Consider the following 18623-nt stretch of genomic DNA (forward strand, 5'->3'; position numbering starts at 1 on the left):
TCTGTCCTCCAGTGCTCCTGTATTACAGTAATGCTTCCACATTCCTGCTGAATGATTTGGAACAAAAACAAGTTCAAAACTTTCAAATTCTCTGGGAAAGGAATAATTCTTCAGGCTCTCTGTGCTTAGTAACAAGCTCAGACTTCAAACACATTGAAGACTTAGATAACAAAATAATAACAGGATGCAGAGCAAGTAGGATTGAAAGGCAGTGGAGAAACAGAGACAATACTCTGAATATTTTACTCAGATACAAAAGCACTAAAAGATGGTAATAACATGATCTGATACTGAGAGATATTTCCTTCCCCTTGTCCCTCAAGAAGCATTTCAAGTGTTTGAGCCCAGGCATTCTCCACGTTGATACACCAGCTGAGCCATCAGCTCCAGCCTCTTGCCTTCAGAAGACACCTTACCATCTTAGAGCATGCCACGGAATTCAAACTTCCTCCCTCTTCCCTCAGCAGAAATGCCCCTTTCTGCCCAAAGAACCCCAACTCACCCTCACTCTGATGTTGAAGCCATGACATTTTGATCCTCTGTGTCCAAGAAATCCTGTCCTGTCTGGCATTAATATTAAACCATAGCATGCCCTTATTTATAAAACACTGTACATTGCTGACTATGCCATTGTTGAGTAACATAACAAAAACTTCCCTCAAGCAATAAAACTAAACATAGACCAAGACATAATCAGGCCTTTATCCATTCTAAAAGAGGGTTTGGCCAGGGCAGTGAGGGCTGGGGATGTTTGGTTTGTTTTCAAATTTGTCCTATTTGCTTCTAAGCCATCAGCCTGCCATTGCCAGGGGTCACTCCAGTAGAGTGCCAGCTGTGAAAGAACTATTTTTGCATCTATCAAACAGAAGTTAATGCTGACAACAATTATCAGTGGTGGAAACTACAGACACTTCCATGCCCTGAATAAAGAGCACATTGAAGCTTTTCCATTTCTGTCCTCTTGGGGGAAGATTCTTCATTCCACTTGTCCTGGCTGCCCTTATACACAAAGAATGGGCAATTATTCATGTACAGCAACTGTTGTGCAGAACTGGAACTTGGTATTTGTGTGTGGAAGGCACTGTGTGGGAACTGCCATGTACAGAATACAGACTTCCATTGACAAGAAAACGACTGAAGAGCTCATGGTGTAGGGCTGATAGTCCTGACCAAGTGCAGCTCTGCCACCTCCCAGGTGCTCATTCAAGGGAATAGCTCACAACAGTGAGACCCTTACAGTTTATAGTTCCCTCTAATTTTGACTTCAGTCTGTCAGACATTTGAAGAAATAATTTTTGCTCTGTTCCCTCTGACCAGCTTTCCTAATCTTCCTTGTCTCCATTTGATAAACAAACCCCTGAAATGTTTGGAGTCATGTTAGGAAGGCACACTGCTGAGGATACCATGCCCACAGGGAGAAGGCAGCAGTTGCCTCCACAAGGACTGCTGGGCTAGCTGATATGGATTAGAGAGGTCAGTCAGAAAAGCCTCCCTTCCCCTGTGTTTATACTCAGCAGAGAGAAAAGACAGCAAAACAAAGTGATGAAGAATGAAGATTAAAGGTTTCTTACCTAGAAACTTGGCTGTCATCTGATTTTAAGGAGGCATTAAGTTGCAACTATGGAATTTTTGAAGTGGAAGTCCATTTTTAGTGAAGCAGTCTACTGCTCCCAAATGAAAGAACTAAACTACCTGTCATGCCAGAGATCACTAAGATTGATAGAAAACAGTGAGTGAGAGCTTGCAATGGATTTTTATTACTGTGCAGAGACCAAACTACCACATCCTCTTTGATCCCATCTGTGCCTGCCTCGTGTTCAGAGCACAAGGGAAACCATGGAATGCAACAGAAGTGGAGGTGGAACATGAAGAGGACAAAAATTCTCCTAGAAGAGCAATCCTGTCAAAATGTGTTGTAGAAGCCTGAGAAATAAAAGTTATAAGCTGATTTCCTGCAGGGTATGTGCTACACCCATATTAAGTGCTGATAGACAGTTTCATTCATGCACAGGCCCAAGGATGCAGCCTCCACAGAACATTTCCCTCATGGCTGATGGTACAAAGAACATTGTTTTGCCTTGGGAACCTTCTGTAGTAATCTTTGCTCATCTCTTTCCTCCAGGATTGCTTCTGCTTTTCTCCTTTTTGAAAGGAATGCTGTGATGCTTTCTTTTCCATGGTTTCTTTCTTTAATTTAGGAGTCTGTCTCATTTCTGAAGTCTGATTGGGTAACTCAGGGAATGCCTCTAAGTTTTAGGCCAGCCTTGCTCAAATTTAGGTCCAAATGTATTACAACACCACATTTTCAACCACAAATGTAAGATAAAGAGATTACCTCCAAGGTCTCTTTCCCTAAACACAGATGAGATGCTGCTGCTGCTATTTTATGATTGAAAGAACTGATTATTTTTGGCATTCATTTAAATAATGTGCTATGAAGGAGCCTATTGTGGTCACATATCAGAGCTCTAACATCATAAATGAATAAAACATCTTGGCCTTATTGCTAACACCAGCAACAGCTGCTCTCTGTAAAAAGACAGAGCATCCATTGAAAGGAAGAACTAAGTGTGACAGGCAATGCCAAGGTCACTTCTAAGCCTGCAATACCAGTGTGGGGGAAAAAGAAAAGGGTCATGTGCACATATCACAGTAAAAGCACTTCAGGTGATCATAGCTCCAAAAAATACACCTGGTACCTAACCAGAAGCAAAGACTTCATTCGAATGCTTAATGAAACATTGGCTTCACAAAAGATTCTACTTATTAGAAGCCCATTTGTAGCAAAAATATTAAGTATGTAAAGAGAAAGCTTTGAATTTTGAAAAAAACCCTGTTTCTAGCACTTAAGTACATTAAGATATTGTGTTCTTCACAACTGAAAGGCATCAGCTTCTCTTTTTACACCACCCTTCTCTGTTTGGCATGAAGTCAAAGCAAAGCACAGGATATGACTCCTGGAAGAACCCGAGCTAGCAGGAGCCATGTTCCAAACGAGATGTAACAGGGGTGTGCAACTCCAGAGTTTCCAAAAGTTGCTTGGAAAGTCGAGGATTTAAGGGGGAAAGAGGGAAGGTACTCTGAAGAGAAAGGCCCCACAGGCTCCATCTAGCAGAGGAAATGTTCCAGATTAGGAATTGTTGGAAGCTCTGTAAAAGAAGTGCTCCTGAGCAGTGCACAGGCCTGTCCTTCTCCCACCTCTTTGTTCCTCAGGTGTCTTGTTTTGGGAGTGCCATGAACAGTCCCTTGGTCTGACACAGCACAGCTGTTGTTACATGGTTTTTGCAGCTGCTCTGGCCTTCCCACATCCCATTTTTCCAATTCTGTTCTATTCTTATTCATATTATTCAGGGGCTAATTGCTCCTGAGACACTTCAGGTGAATATGCATGCGAAATTTGCATATGAGAACAATCCCTTCCTGTCAGCTTAGGGCTGTAACAATTTCACTGTGAGGAAAAGAAAGACCCAGCCTTGTAAGATTTTTAGTTTAGTTGCTTAAACACTCTGCAGTTTTAGTAGGTTTTTACAAAGCAGCACACGGAACAGGAATAACAACTGATGTTTATGAAACTTCCAAGCATGTTATTTGCAAGATATATAAGCTTACCAAAATTAAGCCTGCATTACTTACTACACTCAGGTAATTTTTAAAAGGGGCATTAGCATTGCAAAAGAATTAGAATTTAGCATTCAGAATGTCTTGAATTCAGCATTCAGAACACAGTTTTTGACAGCTGTTATTCCATGTCCAACTAAACTGTGAAGGAAAGCATTAATAAAAACAATCTGATTTGAATGTGTACATTCTTTCTGTAACCAACACATTGAACAAACACAATCTATTATGAGAATACTAAATTGCCAAGTTAAGTACCACTGCTTGGTCCCAAGTTTTATCAATAATAAAGCCTCCTCTTGATAAAAACAGTTGGGGAGCACTTTCCATTAAGAAATGGCAACACTTCTATTACAAACAACTCACAGATAATGTAATATTTAAGGTCAGTCTGGGCAGTTAATTCTAAATATTTTTCCAGGCCTTTGTGAAGGGCATTCATTACCAAAACCAGCAGGGAGCTGTGAGTAACAAACAGTGGCAAGCATAAAATTTAACCACACAGGCTTTAAAAAACTCCCAGAACTTTAAAGAATTTAAAGCTAACCAGTTTCAGCAGTTCACACAGTTTGTGACTGAAATGGGATTTGAAACACACCAAAACTGAGAACCAACCAACACTACTCCCAGAACAGGCAACACGAGGAAGCAAAGGCATGGGTTTACTGCAGCACCTTTAATTGCTTTTGTCCACACACAAATCCAGTACCAAAGGTGCTTTCAAGGCAGTGCTACACCACTGTGCTCCCTCAAGATTTGCTCAGGCCACAGCTGCATTTCTCACCTAGTGCTCACCTAAGTTAGGAGCAACACAGGGTAATACAAACACTGGCCCAGGCTGCAAGGGATAGAAGGCAAGTTTATTGCAAAGGTGTTTCTGACCTGGCTTATGATGCTTTACAGCCTGATCTCAAGACAGCAAGTGTCCTGCACTGAGTCTGCCTGTTCTTTTAACAGTGAAATACTGTATTTTTGACCCATACAGACTGGGTAGCCACTGAAATGAAGATATAATTATTTTTGCATTGAGATTGTATCTCATTCTTCCAGAAGTGACTCATTGACTTTTATCAGAGTAATTTCAGGGGAAATTTCAGAGGAGTTATCAGTAATTTATCAGAGGAAATGTGCATCAGTAAGAACAACTTAGTGACGTCACATCCAAGTGAACTCCCTTCTATCACACTGCTCATTTCCTGAACATCAATAATTCATCTACCCAAAGCAATGCCTTGGCATTCATTTCCAACTGAGCATTTATTGACTGAAACCCCACTAGCTACAAATCCAAGGTTCTTTAAATGATGAAGAACTTTTAGCAGCCCCTAAAGCAGAAGGAACACGCAGCAGCATAGGGTTCCCCACCCTCAGGAGTGTGAATGCTCCCCTGCCCAAGGGCTCCTGAAGAGAAGTCACTCTGCTTTCATGGTGGGAAATGTGGGCAGAGGAAGCCCAGCCAGGAGCTGTGCCAGAGTAAGTGGAGAGGAAAAAAGAGTGAAAACCAAACAGGGACAGCCAGCTATTGTTTCCTGCCCACGTGAAGTCATCTGTCAACAGCTGCTGCCTACGACAATCAGGTTTTCTTCAGCTGGCTTACAGATGTTCAGTGGGTTTCAGCCTTCTGCAAGGTGACTGTCTGAATGTTTAAATGACACCTGTACAAAGGAGGTGTGCACCACAACCATCCTTTTAGACCCAAAAGAGCACACAGGCACTCTCTGCCTATCCAGCAGGGTTTCATTTGCTGAAATTAATGAGTCACCCTGACATTCCTTCACTGTAAAACTCAAGTAAAATGCACAAAATGTTGGCAAAGATTCAAGCTATTTACATCAGTGAAACAGATAAGTATTATCAAATGAGTATTATATACAAGAAACCAACCCCTAAGACACAAAACATAGCCATTTTCTTCCTTGATAATGATTAAATTACTTTTATTCCCATTTAAAATATACAACTTTGAAAAATTATGCAACATACATTCAAATGAATTGCATTCTTAAGTGTCCTGACAGCCAGGTATTCTATTGCTGGCCAGCATAGTACAATAATCCATCAACTCTTGTTTATTTATGGCCACAGGAGAAAAATCTGCATAAATAAATATTTCAATCTGATAGCGCAGCTTTTCCTTAAACACTTACATTTAGAAGTCAATTTCAATAGGCCTCTTTCTCCCAAGCACTGCTTCTTGTTCCTACAGGAAAAAACGAATTCCACAAAGATCCCAAAAAAGGCCAACAATTCTAAGTCTGCTATTTTGGAAATGGCATTCAGGAGTCAATTCAGCAGTGCCAGAAATAACCAGTAAAGCTAATATTACCACCCAAAAGCAGTTTGGGAAAACTCACTAACAATGCCATAACTCTTACTGGTCTGGAAGTAGTGATTTAAGAGCTTTAGAAAAATCAATACAAAGGGCATCATCAGTACAGCAGGAGTGTGGCAGACACCACGGGGAGTTATGGCAAGGAGGAGCAGCCCCCTGGAAAAGCACCACTGCTGAGAAATCTTTGTGGCAGACACTCAATCCACTGGAAAAGGACACAGTGACTTGAATGAAGTGCACTCTGCAGGGTACAGCACCTGAGGCAACTTACCCCTGTACAACCTCCTGTTATCTAGAGGACACCAAAGGGATGACAGGCATGTTTTGGACTGTAACATCCCTGCTCTGCAGAGCCTGAAGTCTTCACTAATCTACAAAAGACAGTGGGGAGAGAATGAGACTGGAATAGCAGTCAGTGATGTACAGCAGGTATTGCATCAGTTAATGGGTGGGCAGGGAATGAGAACAGCAAGGGAAAAAAGCTGGCTGCTGAATTTTACACTGCATCAAGAGTAGACAAAAAAAATTGTAATGGCAGGTAGCCCAAATGTAACCGAAGCCAACACCATCACTTCTGTATCAATACTGCAGAGAAAAACATCTACCATTCTATTAGAAAACCCAGCTCTTTACAGTTTGATAGGATATCCTAACTTAACAGAGAAAAATCAACACAGATATTTTAAAGTTGATGATTTTTATTTACAGATTTATTGGCAAAAGGTGGTGGGAAAGTTTAAAACATTTTAAACAGAGGGCACCATACTGGTATTGTATGAAATATCAGTTCACAATCTTCAGTATCCAGCTGATCAAATAAAGCTAATCACCACTTAAAGAAGCATAATCTGCATCAGCTCCATTAGAGTACCCTGCCTAAAAACCACTTCAGGCAGCTTCTAAATCAAAACAATCACTAATAAAAATGCAGTTTTTGTGAAGAATGTATACTTGGATTTTTGTACTGTACCTGATGTCAAATTGCCCACTTGCATACTGGCAAAGCAGTTACACTTCCTACTCTTAGCTGGAAGTTTGAATCTCACTGTCTGCAAATTCAGCTGTCGGGTAATCCTGAACTACTCTGAACGTTTTACTGTGAGCATAGCCAAGACTGGAGTAGATGAGATTGAAGAAGAACATTCCTGGTATATCACGTGCCCATCTTATTCAGCTGCATAACCATAAACATCTTGTTTAAGAATTCTATTCAAAAAGAAGAAAAAAATGTAGTCAGTTTTCACATAGGTTTAATTCCTCACTGGAGCTTTTTAGTTCATTCTTCTAAATCAAGAGTGTTTAGTTCTTCTTCTAGTTCATCCAAGTCCTCTCCAGTAAAGAGATTTTCATCAACTGGAACTGCATCAATGACTCCATTTTCCAATTCCCCATCTCCATCATTATCTTCATCTAAATCATTTTGCTCGCTGTTGTTTATATCACCACCAGAAGCTTCACTTAATTTATTATCTGAAAATAAACATAATTCTTAGGCATCTCAGCGTCACAAGTTTCTTAATCACCAACTCAATTCACAATCCTACTAAACATGCTTTCAAATTTTGAAATTATGAAGAAACTACTTTATTTGAAATTCACACAGATTTATACTGGCCAAATTGCATGTACCTGGTTAATATGCAAGTCTGGAAAATCGGCTATGAAAGCAGGTTGGAAAAAATAACGACTTACCATCTTTTTCTACTGAAGTGTATGTGCTGAATCTCTCTGGACTAGCCACTGTAATACCAGTCTCCTCTACTGCCTTGGGGACATACAGGTTCAAATCTACATCATTTATGCACACAGGGTCTTCTGTCTGGAAAATAAACCAAGATACTCTGCATGATTTACCTTTCCACAAAAATCCTCACTTCTGCAAGATGTCTACTGTCACACTCATATTATCTGAAAAATCCCTTTGCCCAGGATTCTTCTCCTGGGAAGCTGAGAAGCCTCTGAGAAAAGGGAAAACAATTATCTGATTTGCTTCTCCTGTGTTTTGCTGCTTTGGAATGTGTTGGGCCATTGCTTACCAACAGGTGATTGTTTCATTGGTTTTTGCTGTGAATTGTTTTGATTTATTGGCCAACCAGCGCCAAGCTGTGTTGGACTCTGGAGAGAGTCACATGTGTCATTACCTTTTTAGCCTTCTGTAAGTATCCTTTCTGTATTCTTTAATATAGTTTAGTTTAGTATTGTTTAATATAATATAGTATCATAAAATAATAAATGAGCCTGAGAACATGGAGTCACATTCATCATTCCTTCCTGCCAAGAGGGACCATGCAAATACAACAGTCTACAACATCTGTCACCTTCAACAGTAACCTTCTGATAAAATATACTCTGTGGCAGTATTAAAAACCAAGCCAATTAATTTCATTGTAAGGGCTTTCAAACTGACATTTTTCAAACTTGAATGCAATTAAAACATTCCTTGATTTAATCCTGTTTCCTTTACCTCATCATCATCTCCAGCTCCTTGAACATAACGGGTGTCATCTGCTTCTTCATCATCTGCATCAACCAACTCCGGCCGGAACTCAAATACTTCACGTCCACTAATCTATTCACAGCAAAAGAAACCTTCAGTTATCACTTCATGGAATTTATACTGCTCACAAAAAACCAAAAATGACACACAGTAATAATAAGCAAAACAATTTCAGGTCAGCTACCTCTTCACAAAACTTTATTTACTTGCTCTTCTTACATGAAGAATTGGACTGTAAAACTTACCACCAATGCTTTGCCAGCTTTAAAATCTGCTTTCCTCCTCTCCATATCTTGCTCAGCCTTATCAATTTTTTCTTGTCTTTTTCTTCTCTTCCATGCAATAAAACACTCTAGAGTAATTTTGGTAACATTTGGTCCTAAGGCAGCACGCTGTCCAGAAAAGAGACTGATTAATGCTAGAAACTCTTTCCAAAGGCTACAACAAATTGGATATTTAATTACTCTTTTCTAGAAACTAATTGAAAACACTTCTTTCCAAGTGACTCATGGGATTTTCCAGTTAGTGAGATGAGTTGGAATGGAAATCAATAGGAAAAGCGAAGGAGAAAAAGTAAAGACAAGAGCTCAGCTCTGCTCAAGTGACACTGCCAAGCAATGGTGACGGAAAGAAGCAGAGCAGCAACACCTTCAGAAGGCCTTGTGCTCTGGGTGTTAGTGCCTCACTGGAGAGCTAAGGAGACACTGAGCTGGGCATGAGAAAAGCCACAGAAGCAGTTGTAATGGATAAATGAGAAACAGCAGTTAATAGAAGCCTCCTAAAAAAGGGTAGCAACAGCTGCAGTAAGTATGCGGCTATAGTCAGTTCTATTCACTAAGTAATAGTTTCTAAACAAAAACATGAAACAATGCTATGCATCCTTTGCCCTAGCTCATACAGCTCTAAAAACATCTAATAGATTTTTATTATAAATCAGTAAATTTTTTACGTGTCTCTTCAGAGTAATGAAAACAACTACCACCAAAAGATACCTAACAACTTTACCTCTTTTTCTATTAGATCTTCTAATGAAATTTCATCTTGCTTTTCTTCCTTCTTTTTGTCTTTTTTTAATACAAAGCCTGGAGGAAGGGCATGGCGATACATACAGTTGTCTCCTCCACCGGGACAGACCCAAAACCATCCATATTTGTTGTTTTCAATAGCATCAAGGAAGTATTTGCAGACCTGTATAAAAACAGTAGTTGTTAGCACTGTGTCCTCTTTCTATCACCAGCATTTTACACTCCAAATCTCAAAAACTCAGTCAGTCCAAGTCAGCGGTGCGCAGAACAGAAGGAACATGTGAAATGCATTGCTACTTAAAATAGTTGACAAAGTAGTGCAACTGAGTATCTAAAACTCATGTAGTCAACAGCTTTTTCTCCCTCAATAGGATCTCAAATAAAAAAGACAAGAGGACAGAAGACTGGCAACTCTGCACTTCTGTAAAACCAGCAGCACATCTCTTTTTGCTCACCAACATTGGTGCAGCTTTAAACAAGAAAAATTGCATCTGCCTCGCATGATAGTAAACCTTCCAGCTCCCGATCCTGAGGTAAAGATGCCATCCTTGGACCTTAACAAGCAATTCACAGTTTATATTTAACCACAGCAATGCTTAACTTTTGCAGATTTAGGCTGTACCAATAGACTATTTAATTGCTTGGTATTGAAAATGAGGTGAAATAGTCCCAAAGAATGAAAGCGGGATTAACCCATTATGCCATTTAGTGCAGAACTAAAAAAATATTGTTGAACTTAGAGCCCATGAATTACAAATTACTCTCAATTCATAAATTAGCTGAAAATTTAAACACTTATAATGCTTGTATGTCACACAGTACATAGATAAGTCAATACATAGCACAGTCACTGCAATAACAGATTTCACTAATCACAATACTTGGGATTTTCTAAGCAATTTTCTAAGCAATTAAGATGTATTTATCTAAGCAATTAAGATATACTGCTGAAACCTTGAACATTTCTATAAAGCACTTCACCTAATATCCATTTGTAATGTACATGAGAAAACTCTGTATGGACAGAAAAGAGCTGTTGGGTTGTGGTTTTCTTTGTGATTTTGTTTTTTTAATTTTTAAAGATATTACAAGAAATACTATCAGACCAGCCGTCACTCAGAACATTATTATTATAATACTCCATTCTGAATTTTTACACCATGATAAAACACATATAATGCCAGACTGCACTGCACTTAATTCCTTCTCACAGAGCTCAATATTAAAAAAAAAAAGAAAAGAAAAAAAAAAAAGAAAAGAAGACATACTATTTGGGTTTTGGGTTTTTTCTTTTCCGCCTCACCATGCTTCTTGTTCACCACTTCTTCCAGCTTCTTCTCATCCCAGTTATCCATTGTATCTAGAAAAAGACAACAGATGGTTTCACAGAAAAATCCAAATACTGAACATTACCAGCAAGCTGTTTTTCTGCCCAGTAACAGTTTTAATATGCAATTCTTACACTTTAAGTAGCTTATACAAGGGAAAATAAATTTAGGATCTTAAAATACTGTTTTCAAACTCCTATGGCATTCAAAAGACAATTACCTCAAAAGCCCCAGAAATTTTAATTTTGAAATGCATTACGTGTTTTTCAGTTAAACACACTCAATAATGTGTCATTCCATCTGTACAGCACGGAGTGTGTGCAAGGGAAAAGAAGAAAAACAAGACAACTGAACAAAAGAGAAGGTCGGAGGGTAGCATCCAGAAACACAGCTAATCTAACCTGAGGCTTGGAAGAGAGAATACCAAATTATCTGTGTTAAAGTCAAAAGAAGCTTCAACCAAAAGAAGCAAATCACCAATGACAATGTTAGCAGTGAATCTGTGGAATCCCATCACATACGTTTAGGATGACAGAGGCTAAAATTCAAATAAAGACTGAGACATGAGGAAATGTGAAAAAACCAAGTTCAATAAAATCTCTAATCCCTGCTAAATAAAAGCAAAACCCAGAGTACTTAGCCAACAAGTCATTTGGGGAGAGAAAGTCAGAAAAAATTCCCAAGTACCCCTGAGTGTAGAACTTGGACATTTGGCCAAACATTAGTATCAGTTCTGGAAGGCAACTCTGGTTGCTCATTGCACTTCCCCCTTTCCCTTGTACAGAGCTTAAGAGGGAAACAGCAACTGCAAGAAAGGTCAAATACTGCTCAACTTGCAACTTGTATGACAGCATACATGACACTGCCATAGTCACTGTTCTTCAGGATCATAACCACAATACAGAAGACACTTAAAATTCCAGTTTCAGAATCAGAATAGCTTAGCTGTAACTTTCTTCAACTATTATACCTTTTTCAAGGTCTTCATCTCTTGCATCAATGTAGACACTTCGTTTTTCACACTTTCTTTCCAAGGACAAATCATGAGAAAACTTGCACTTGTCTCCTTTAGTGCACTGACCTTGCTTGAAGAAAGCACAAACTACAGATTTTGGGTCAGCACCTGAGTGAAGGAAGTTTTTATATTTTAATACTGTTTTTAAGCAAAAGTTATATATTAGAAATTCTGAGAATATTGACGATAAGTAGAGAACGAAAACACGTTTTAAAAATGAAATTTATTTAAAGTGTTCGTGGTAAGTACATAATTCATGTTCTGAACTCGCCAAATTTACTTTTACTGCGTGGAATTTACATTAAGTATCAGAGCTGCCACTGAACTATTTAAAGAAATAAATATGGTGTGCCTGAGCAAATTATTCATTTGTGTATTACAATACATCAGAGAGATCATTCTGTGCAACTTCTTCCCTATACATGAAGCTATTCTTGCCTCCAGTACACAGTAAAAAGCATCTTCTGGATGTCAGCCTTTTCCCAGCAGATCAACAACACACTACAATAAATTGCAGTAATTTAACCTACACTCACTCAAGCCACTTTCCTCCTTTAATAATAGAAAGAAAATGGCTGATCAGAGACCCCAAAATAAGCAACTGCTGTTCTAGTATGAGCTATGCAATCATCCTAACTACAGTTCAAGTAAAAATCATCCTACTTAAGAATCATTTGACCATCAGGAGGTCATTAGCAATGAAAGAAGCAGGTCTAAGTTTATTTATGAGACATGACTAAATCAGAAATACTTTACTTGTATTAATTAAGTTTTCATGGAAGATTTTAGGGTTGAGTTTTTCACAGGATGCTTCACTTTTGGTTTGACTGAAAGTGATTTCAGTATGTACAGCAACACCTGTATAAAGTGTAATCTAAAAATCTGGGTAATATTAGTTTTCTGAAATAACTAAGTCAAAAACTGCTTGATTTAGAGAAAACTTATACGGAAAGCTGCAGGTCACAAACAGAAAAGTGTCCTTGGTTGCTGATCAGTGCCACAATGAGTAAATATCAGGTTTACTTCAAATATGTGTAAATCACACCTCTTTTGTCAAAAATTATTGCACATAAACTCCAGAGGATTGGTCAGTAAAAACTTGGTAAAATCACAAAATTTGTTTGTTGAATAACCAACCTCAATAGAGACCCAAACCAAATGCTACTGCTAATTATGAGGTCAGATACAAGTAACTGGAAAGTATTTACTGTTCTGATCTGAGTACAAGTCTTCTGTTAAGACAACAGTTATGATCTTATATTCTTTCTTTGGATGTTCACACTTCCCTGGGGAAACAGGCTGTTTTAAACAAATACCATCACAAACACACTAAAATCATGACACACATCCAGAAGTATCTAACTGATGAATCAGAACATAGCCAAGTATCTTCAGTATCTTCAATATCAATGTAGCTTTTGGTATTCTAACGATCTACTGACCCCAGAACACTTCCCAAAACAATGTCAAGTCATGACTGACAAAATACTTGGCACGCTAGATGGAGGAGGAAATAGTCACATCTATTTCATTAAAATAACTGGCTATTGAAGGGTTATTGAAGGGTTATTATACCTTAACTACTTATATGAATAAGAAAACATAAATTAAGAGAAATCTGTTAGTCATACCTTTGCTAATTTTCTGTGCAGCAACCACAGGCTTGAAGAGCTCATTTAATTCTTGTAATTCCTTTTTCTTATCTTCTTTCTTTAATTTCTTCTCACTTTCTGATTGAGCAACCTATAAACATAAAAGCAGGATGCCAGGACTCACTTCACACAAACTGCACATTAAAATAGCCAGTCATTCAAAATCAGCTTACAAGGGCAGGAATGAAGCAACCTGTGATGCCTGCAAGGCTCAGAACTGCTGCTCTTGTGTGTGCAGGTGGTGCCCTTTACTGGCCTGTCCCACAGGAGGGACAGCAAAGTATTTAGCAGAGTAAATCTGCCAGAGAGGAGAGGTGCTGGCAGGTACCTTTAGTGTCACAGTGACCCCTACTGCACCTTCACTGGTAGGAAAGCCAATGAGAGGCATTGAAATTTCTCTTTTTGCAGTGCAACTACTTCTAGATCTGCACAAAAAAATCCTCTCTTGAGTCCCCTACATGTTGCTTTGCTCTTCCTTCTGATCTATACAACAGGCAGAAATTCCAGGAAATCTGTCCACAGAAGTTGGAAGCGCATTTAGAACATTATTTCAACTTGGATCGACTCAACATATGAATATTTCATTGCTTAACTAAGGACCAAAGACAGGAAAACAAGCTCATCCAGGGAAGGAAAACTGCATGTATAACAAAAAAAAAACCTTACTCTGCCTCATCCTTCTTTGGATAACCCAGAGCAGGTGTGTGTCTATACCAAAGTGGGATGAAAACACATGAAAGAGGACATGGGAGAAACATTCTTAGATCAGAAATGAAGGGAGGTTTTAGCAAGGTGGGGCTCCATCTCTTTTTCAAGGTAACAAGTGACAAGACAAGAGGAAATAGTGTCAAGTTACTCCAGACAATTTTTAGATGAGATTTTACAAAACATTTCATCACTGGAAGTGTGGGTCAAGCACTGGTGGGCTCACCATCCCTCTAAGTGTTCCAAATGTGTGGATGTGGCACTTGGGAACACGGTTTAGTGGTGAACAGGCAGTGCTGGGTTAATGGCTGGACTCCATGATCTCAGAGGTCTTCTCTAACCTTAAAGATTCTCTGTTGATTTAACTCTGGTCCTTATGGGAAGCCAGTGAGACCAACACCACAAACAAGGATGTGGGTACTATTTTCTAAAATACAGTGTAATATTAAAAAAGGAGCTTTGTTCTTCTGGTGAACTTGGCAAAAACACACCAGATTGTTGTAGAAAGGAATTAGCAGCTTGACTAGTTTTCCCACTCACAAATGCTATTTTAAATAACACACAGACCCACATATACCAACTACAGAAAATTGTACTTTAAGAATGCTTTTGTTTATCTTCAGAGCTCTAAAAGCTTGAAGATGAAGCTTGTCTTAAAAAAAACAAACCCAACAAACCAACAAAAAACAAACAAAGCCCCCCAAAACATAAGAAAGAAAAATACCACAAAAACAACAACAAATCAGAAAAGGAGCAAAAAAAAACCCAAAACCAAACCAAAAAGACCCACCACAAGGCTAAAACTCTGACACCATTTCCATTTTCATCTCATGACATGAGGAAAATTGTTTTAAAAAAAAGAAATCTTTCTCAGGGACAATCCTAACTGAAAGCTATTTTATAAGGTAAGAGAGGTATAATCAGGTTTAAAAATTTGGCCCTGACATCCAACAGTGGGTAACTACCATCATTTGAGAAATAATATAATTTTAGGCTGGCTATTTTACATATTGGTATTTGTATATGTGCCACAGATCAAGGATTTTACACACAAGTTTCAGAACTGTTTGAATAACACCAATGATTTTGAAGTGATATCAAAGTATCTTTTCCACAACAAAAAAAAGTATTAGATTTAATGACCCAAATACCAACTTTACTTTTCAAGTTGGGCTTTCCATCCTAGTTCATTCTTGCTATGCAAGAAATGTATCATGACATCATGAACTGAGCTAATGTAAATGTTATTATTTTACAGGCTTATTCACAGGACAGAAAGCTGTGTAAATATGTAACAGCTTGCTTTCCAAGCACTGGAGGAATAAGAGACCTGGATTATTTCCATTAAATCCATGCTTTCTGACTGAGTATAATGTAAACATTGAATCTCATTTGATTTCATCATACAGAAGAGCCAAGTTGCACACAGCAGCTCAAAATTTCAGGTTTTTTGACCAAAGAATTCATCAAATAGACGGAGACTGGACAGACTTGTGTCCACTTAAAATTGCAATAAATACTTCTGTAAGTAGAAGAATGAGAACATATAGGTTTATACTTCCATCTTCTTTCAAGTCCAGTTTTATTAACAACTCTTGTTAATTTTAATTGCTCACTATTTCTCAAATAAGGTGGGAATTAAAGAGAAAAAAGAGAAAGAAGGTGCAACTGTATTTGCTGACAGCCAGTACCTACAATTTCATTTCAGGTATACCTGAAACTGAATTATGCTGCTATGAGAACACTGTGGAGACAAATGCTCACCCTGACTAGTTGAGTTTGGATGGGATGTAGTTCTTTTTTCACAACAAAAGCCAGCCAAACAACAAACTAAAACCCAACAAACCCCCATACTCTGTACTACCTTCACACAGGTACATCATTTACAGCATGACAACTGTTAGCAAGATCTGTGCCAGTCACAGGAGGCAAGGAACAGCTCAACTGCCTTCTCCTTCAGTACCTGATCTTCTGTCCACAGAGTGAAAGATGATTTGACTATACAGTGGGAAAACATTCCACAATAAATTCTTACCTGACGTGGATTCTGCTGACCAAACTTAACCTGGTGAGTCACAGCCTTGATAAACTTCTGCTGCTTTGCACCTTTTTTATTCTTTAGGCCAAATGTTTTGTCCTAAATCAAGAGATAAACACAGCCATATTAATTTAAAAAAAAACCCCAAACCATCAAAACAACAGAAACCCCACCCCTGCCACTCCTCTCAGGCTTTCAGTAAAACACAGATTATTTCCTTCAAGTAACACAAGAAACATTAGGGACAAAAAATTAAGACTCCTCATATCATTCAGAAGTGGATTTCAGCAGAACCTCCTGAACGTGGCCCCTGTGTGAGCTCTTGTTTCCATCAGCAGAGCTCTTTGTGCCCCGTGTCAGTGTGAGAGTGGACACACAGCACTCTCAGGCCTCTCAAGGCAGCAGGACAAGAAGTTTTTGGAGACTACCCAAGGAAAAGCTGAGGAAAACAGGACAACTGATTAGCCATAGCTAGTGCTGGTTTCTCTTCCATCTACCTCATTAGTTCTATCTTCAACTATTCAGATAGACATCTATATAACATACATCACTGTTCTATGTTACTTTTTATTTTCAAGTATTGGAAGCTTTTTCTTTTTCAACTGTACTAGTCTGAAGTTAAGTCTTTATCCTACACCAGGTCTGGACAGGTGTCTCTACTTCCCAAAATCCACTGCTTGAAGTTTCTGTTTACTGCCTAAATCAATTCTTCCTCTGTATCTTCAGCTTTACTCTTAAGGAGAAGTTTCTATACCAAATCTATGAAAAAAAATCACAAAACCCCCCCCCGCAAAAACCAGCTTATTTTCACATGAGTAGCTGAGGCAGAAATTATTTTTTATAACTGAAATACCTGCCTTAAAAACTTATCCATGCCTTTGATTGGATACCAATTTTCCTCCTTGAAAGAAAGAATAACAGATGTTCATCCAGTGGAAATAGCTCAGTGCAAATGTGGTTTTGGGAGTCTAACAATTCAAAAGCATATTACAAATCAATTAGAAAGTAAACAGGTCCAAGTTTCCAGACTCATGCTGGTTTCACTTACAACATGTTCCCTATGAACAGCAACTTCTCTGCTAATTGGTGCTAACTGGAGAAGTCAAAACAATTAGTTGGGAAAGAAAATGTATCATTTACACACTTGATTTCCACTGTAAGTACAGCATGGAAAATATAATCCCTGTCCATTTGATTTATATAAGAATCTATGGCTAACAATCAATGTCAGCTTTTCCCCTTTCAGCTATATTTCTTTGTAATAAAATGCAGAATTTTTCCAGGGCAGCTGCATTAAGCAAGAACCTCAGGAACTCCAATGTCAGGACCAGACAACATCAGGACACGACCAACTGCTCTAACCTGACCTTTCCAAAAACCACAGAAACAACAAGCCACAACCTCACATTTAAAGGTACACATTCATTACACGGGTATTTCACCTGAGCAGCATCCTTCATGCCAATAATTCAGGCAAATATTAAAATTTCTGTAACTACCCTGCTTGTACTCAGCATAAATTCACACACCCCTCAGCATAGACAAACACACACACCCCTCTAGCAGGTTGTTTTTTTTTGTTTTTTTTTTCAATCTGGTCACACGGGTCAAATTGTAAAAGAACCCACGGCAAATCTGAGTGAGGAACCAACGAATCATTAAGGTGTGAAGGGATTTCTGGAGAGATCTGGTCCTACCCCCAAAAGCACAAGCCTACACCCCAGGCAGCCGCTGGGGCACGCACACTCCGGGCATACACGGACACCAGGATGAGCACGAGAAAGGGCGAGTTAAAAACACACCCCAGCAGGGCTGGCTCATCACGCTCAGGCCCAGCACAGCTCGGGCCTGGCAAGGTCCCGGCCACAGCGGGGTCCAAGCAGCGCACAGAAGCCAGTGCTACCCGGGCACAGAGAGGCTCCGGGCCCGTGATCCTTCCTTCCCTCGGCCGGGGAGCCGCAGGGAGCGGCAGGGCCCAGCCGGAGGCCGCGGCGGCCTGGGCCTCCTCACCTCGATGATCTTCTCCTTCTTCTTCTGGTCCGCCTTCTTGCTGCCCCCCGCCGGCTGCTGCTGCTTCTTGGGGGGCATGGCGGGGCGGGCCGGGGCGGCTCCCGCGGGGGCTCGGGCCGGGCAGGGCCGGGACGGGCTCGGGCCGCGCCGGAGGCGCAACGGGTCCCGCGGGGCACGCTGGGAACGCGCCGCCGGCCGGCCAATCGCCTCCCGGCAGGCAGCGCGCGCCGCGTGGCGTCACGGAGCGGGGCGGTGCGATATGCGTCACGGGTGGGGTGGGGCGAGCTGCGTGACGTCATGGGGGTGTGGTGTTCGGTGGCGGGAAGGGCGTGAGGGGATAGGGCAGTGCTGTGCTGGTCAGAGGCAGGGTGTCCGTGTGAGGGAATAGGGCAGTGCTGTGCTG

General features: G+C 39.9%; 1 protein-coding gene across 1 annotated transcript; it reads right to left on the reverse strand.

The window, feature by feature from the left end:
• Window positions 1-6630: 6630 nt before the first annotated feature.
• On the reverse strand, window positions 6631-18412 carry ZC3H15 (zinc finger CCCH-type containing 15). The gene is made up of 10 exons (XM_041403639.1): window positions 18221-18412; window positions 16208-16309; window positions 13447-13558; window positions 11771-11923; window positions 10741-10832; window positions 9453-9635; window positions 8693-8839; window positions 8415-8519; window positions 7643-7769; window positions 6631-7420 (listed from the first exon to the last, which is right to left on the reverse strand). Exons 1-10 carry the CDS (start codon window positions 18296-18298, stop codon window positions 7227-7229), a joined length of 1293 nt encoding a protein of 430 aa, XP_041259573.1. The 5' UTR covers window positions 18299-18412; the 3' UTR covers window positions 6631-7226.
• Window positions 18413-18623: the final 211 nt, after the last annotated feature.

This window comes from Onychostruthus taczanowskii, unplaced genomic scaffold (genome assembly GCF_017590055.1).
Source record: "Onychostruthus taczanowskii isolate IOZ18803 unplaced genomic scaffold, ASM1759005v1 scaffold20, whole genome shotgun sequence".
In the NCBI taxonomy this organism is placed as follows: Eukaryota; Metazoa; Chordata; class Aves; order Passeriformes; family Passeridae; genus Onychostruthus; species Onychostruthus taczanowskii.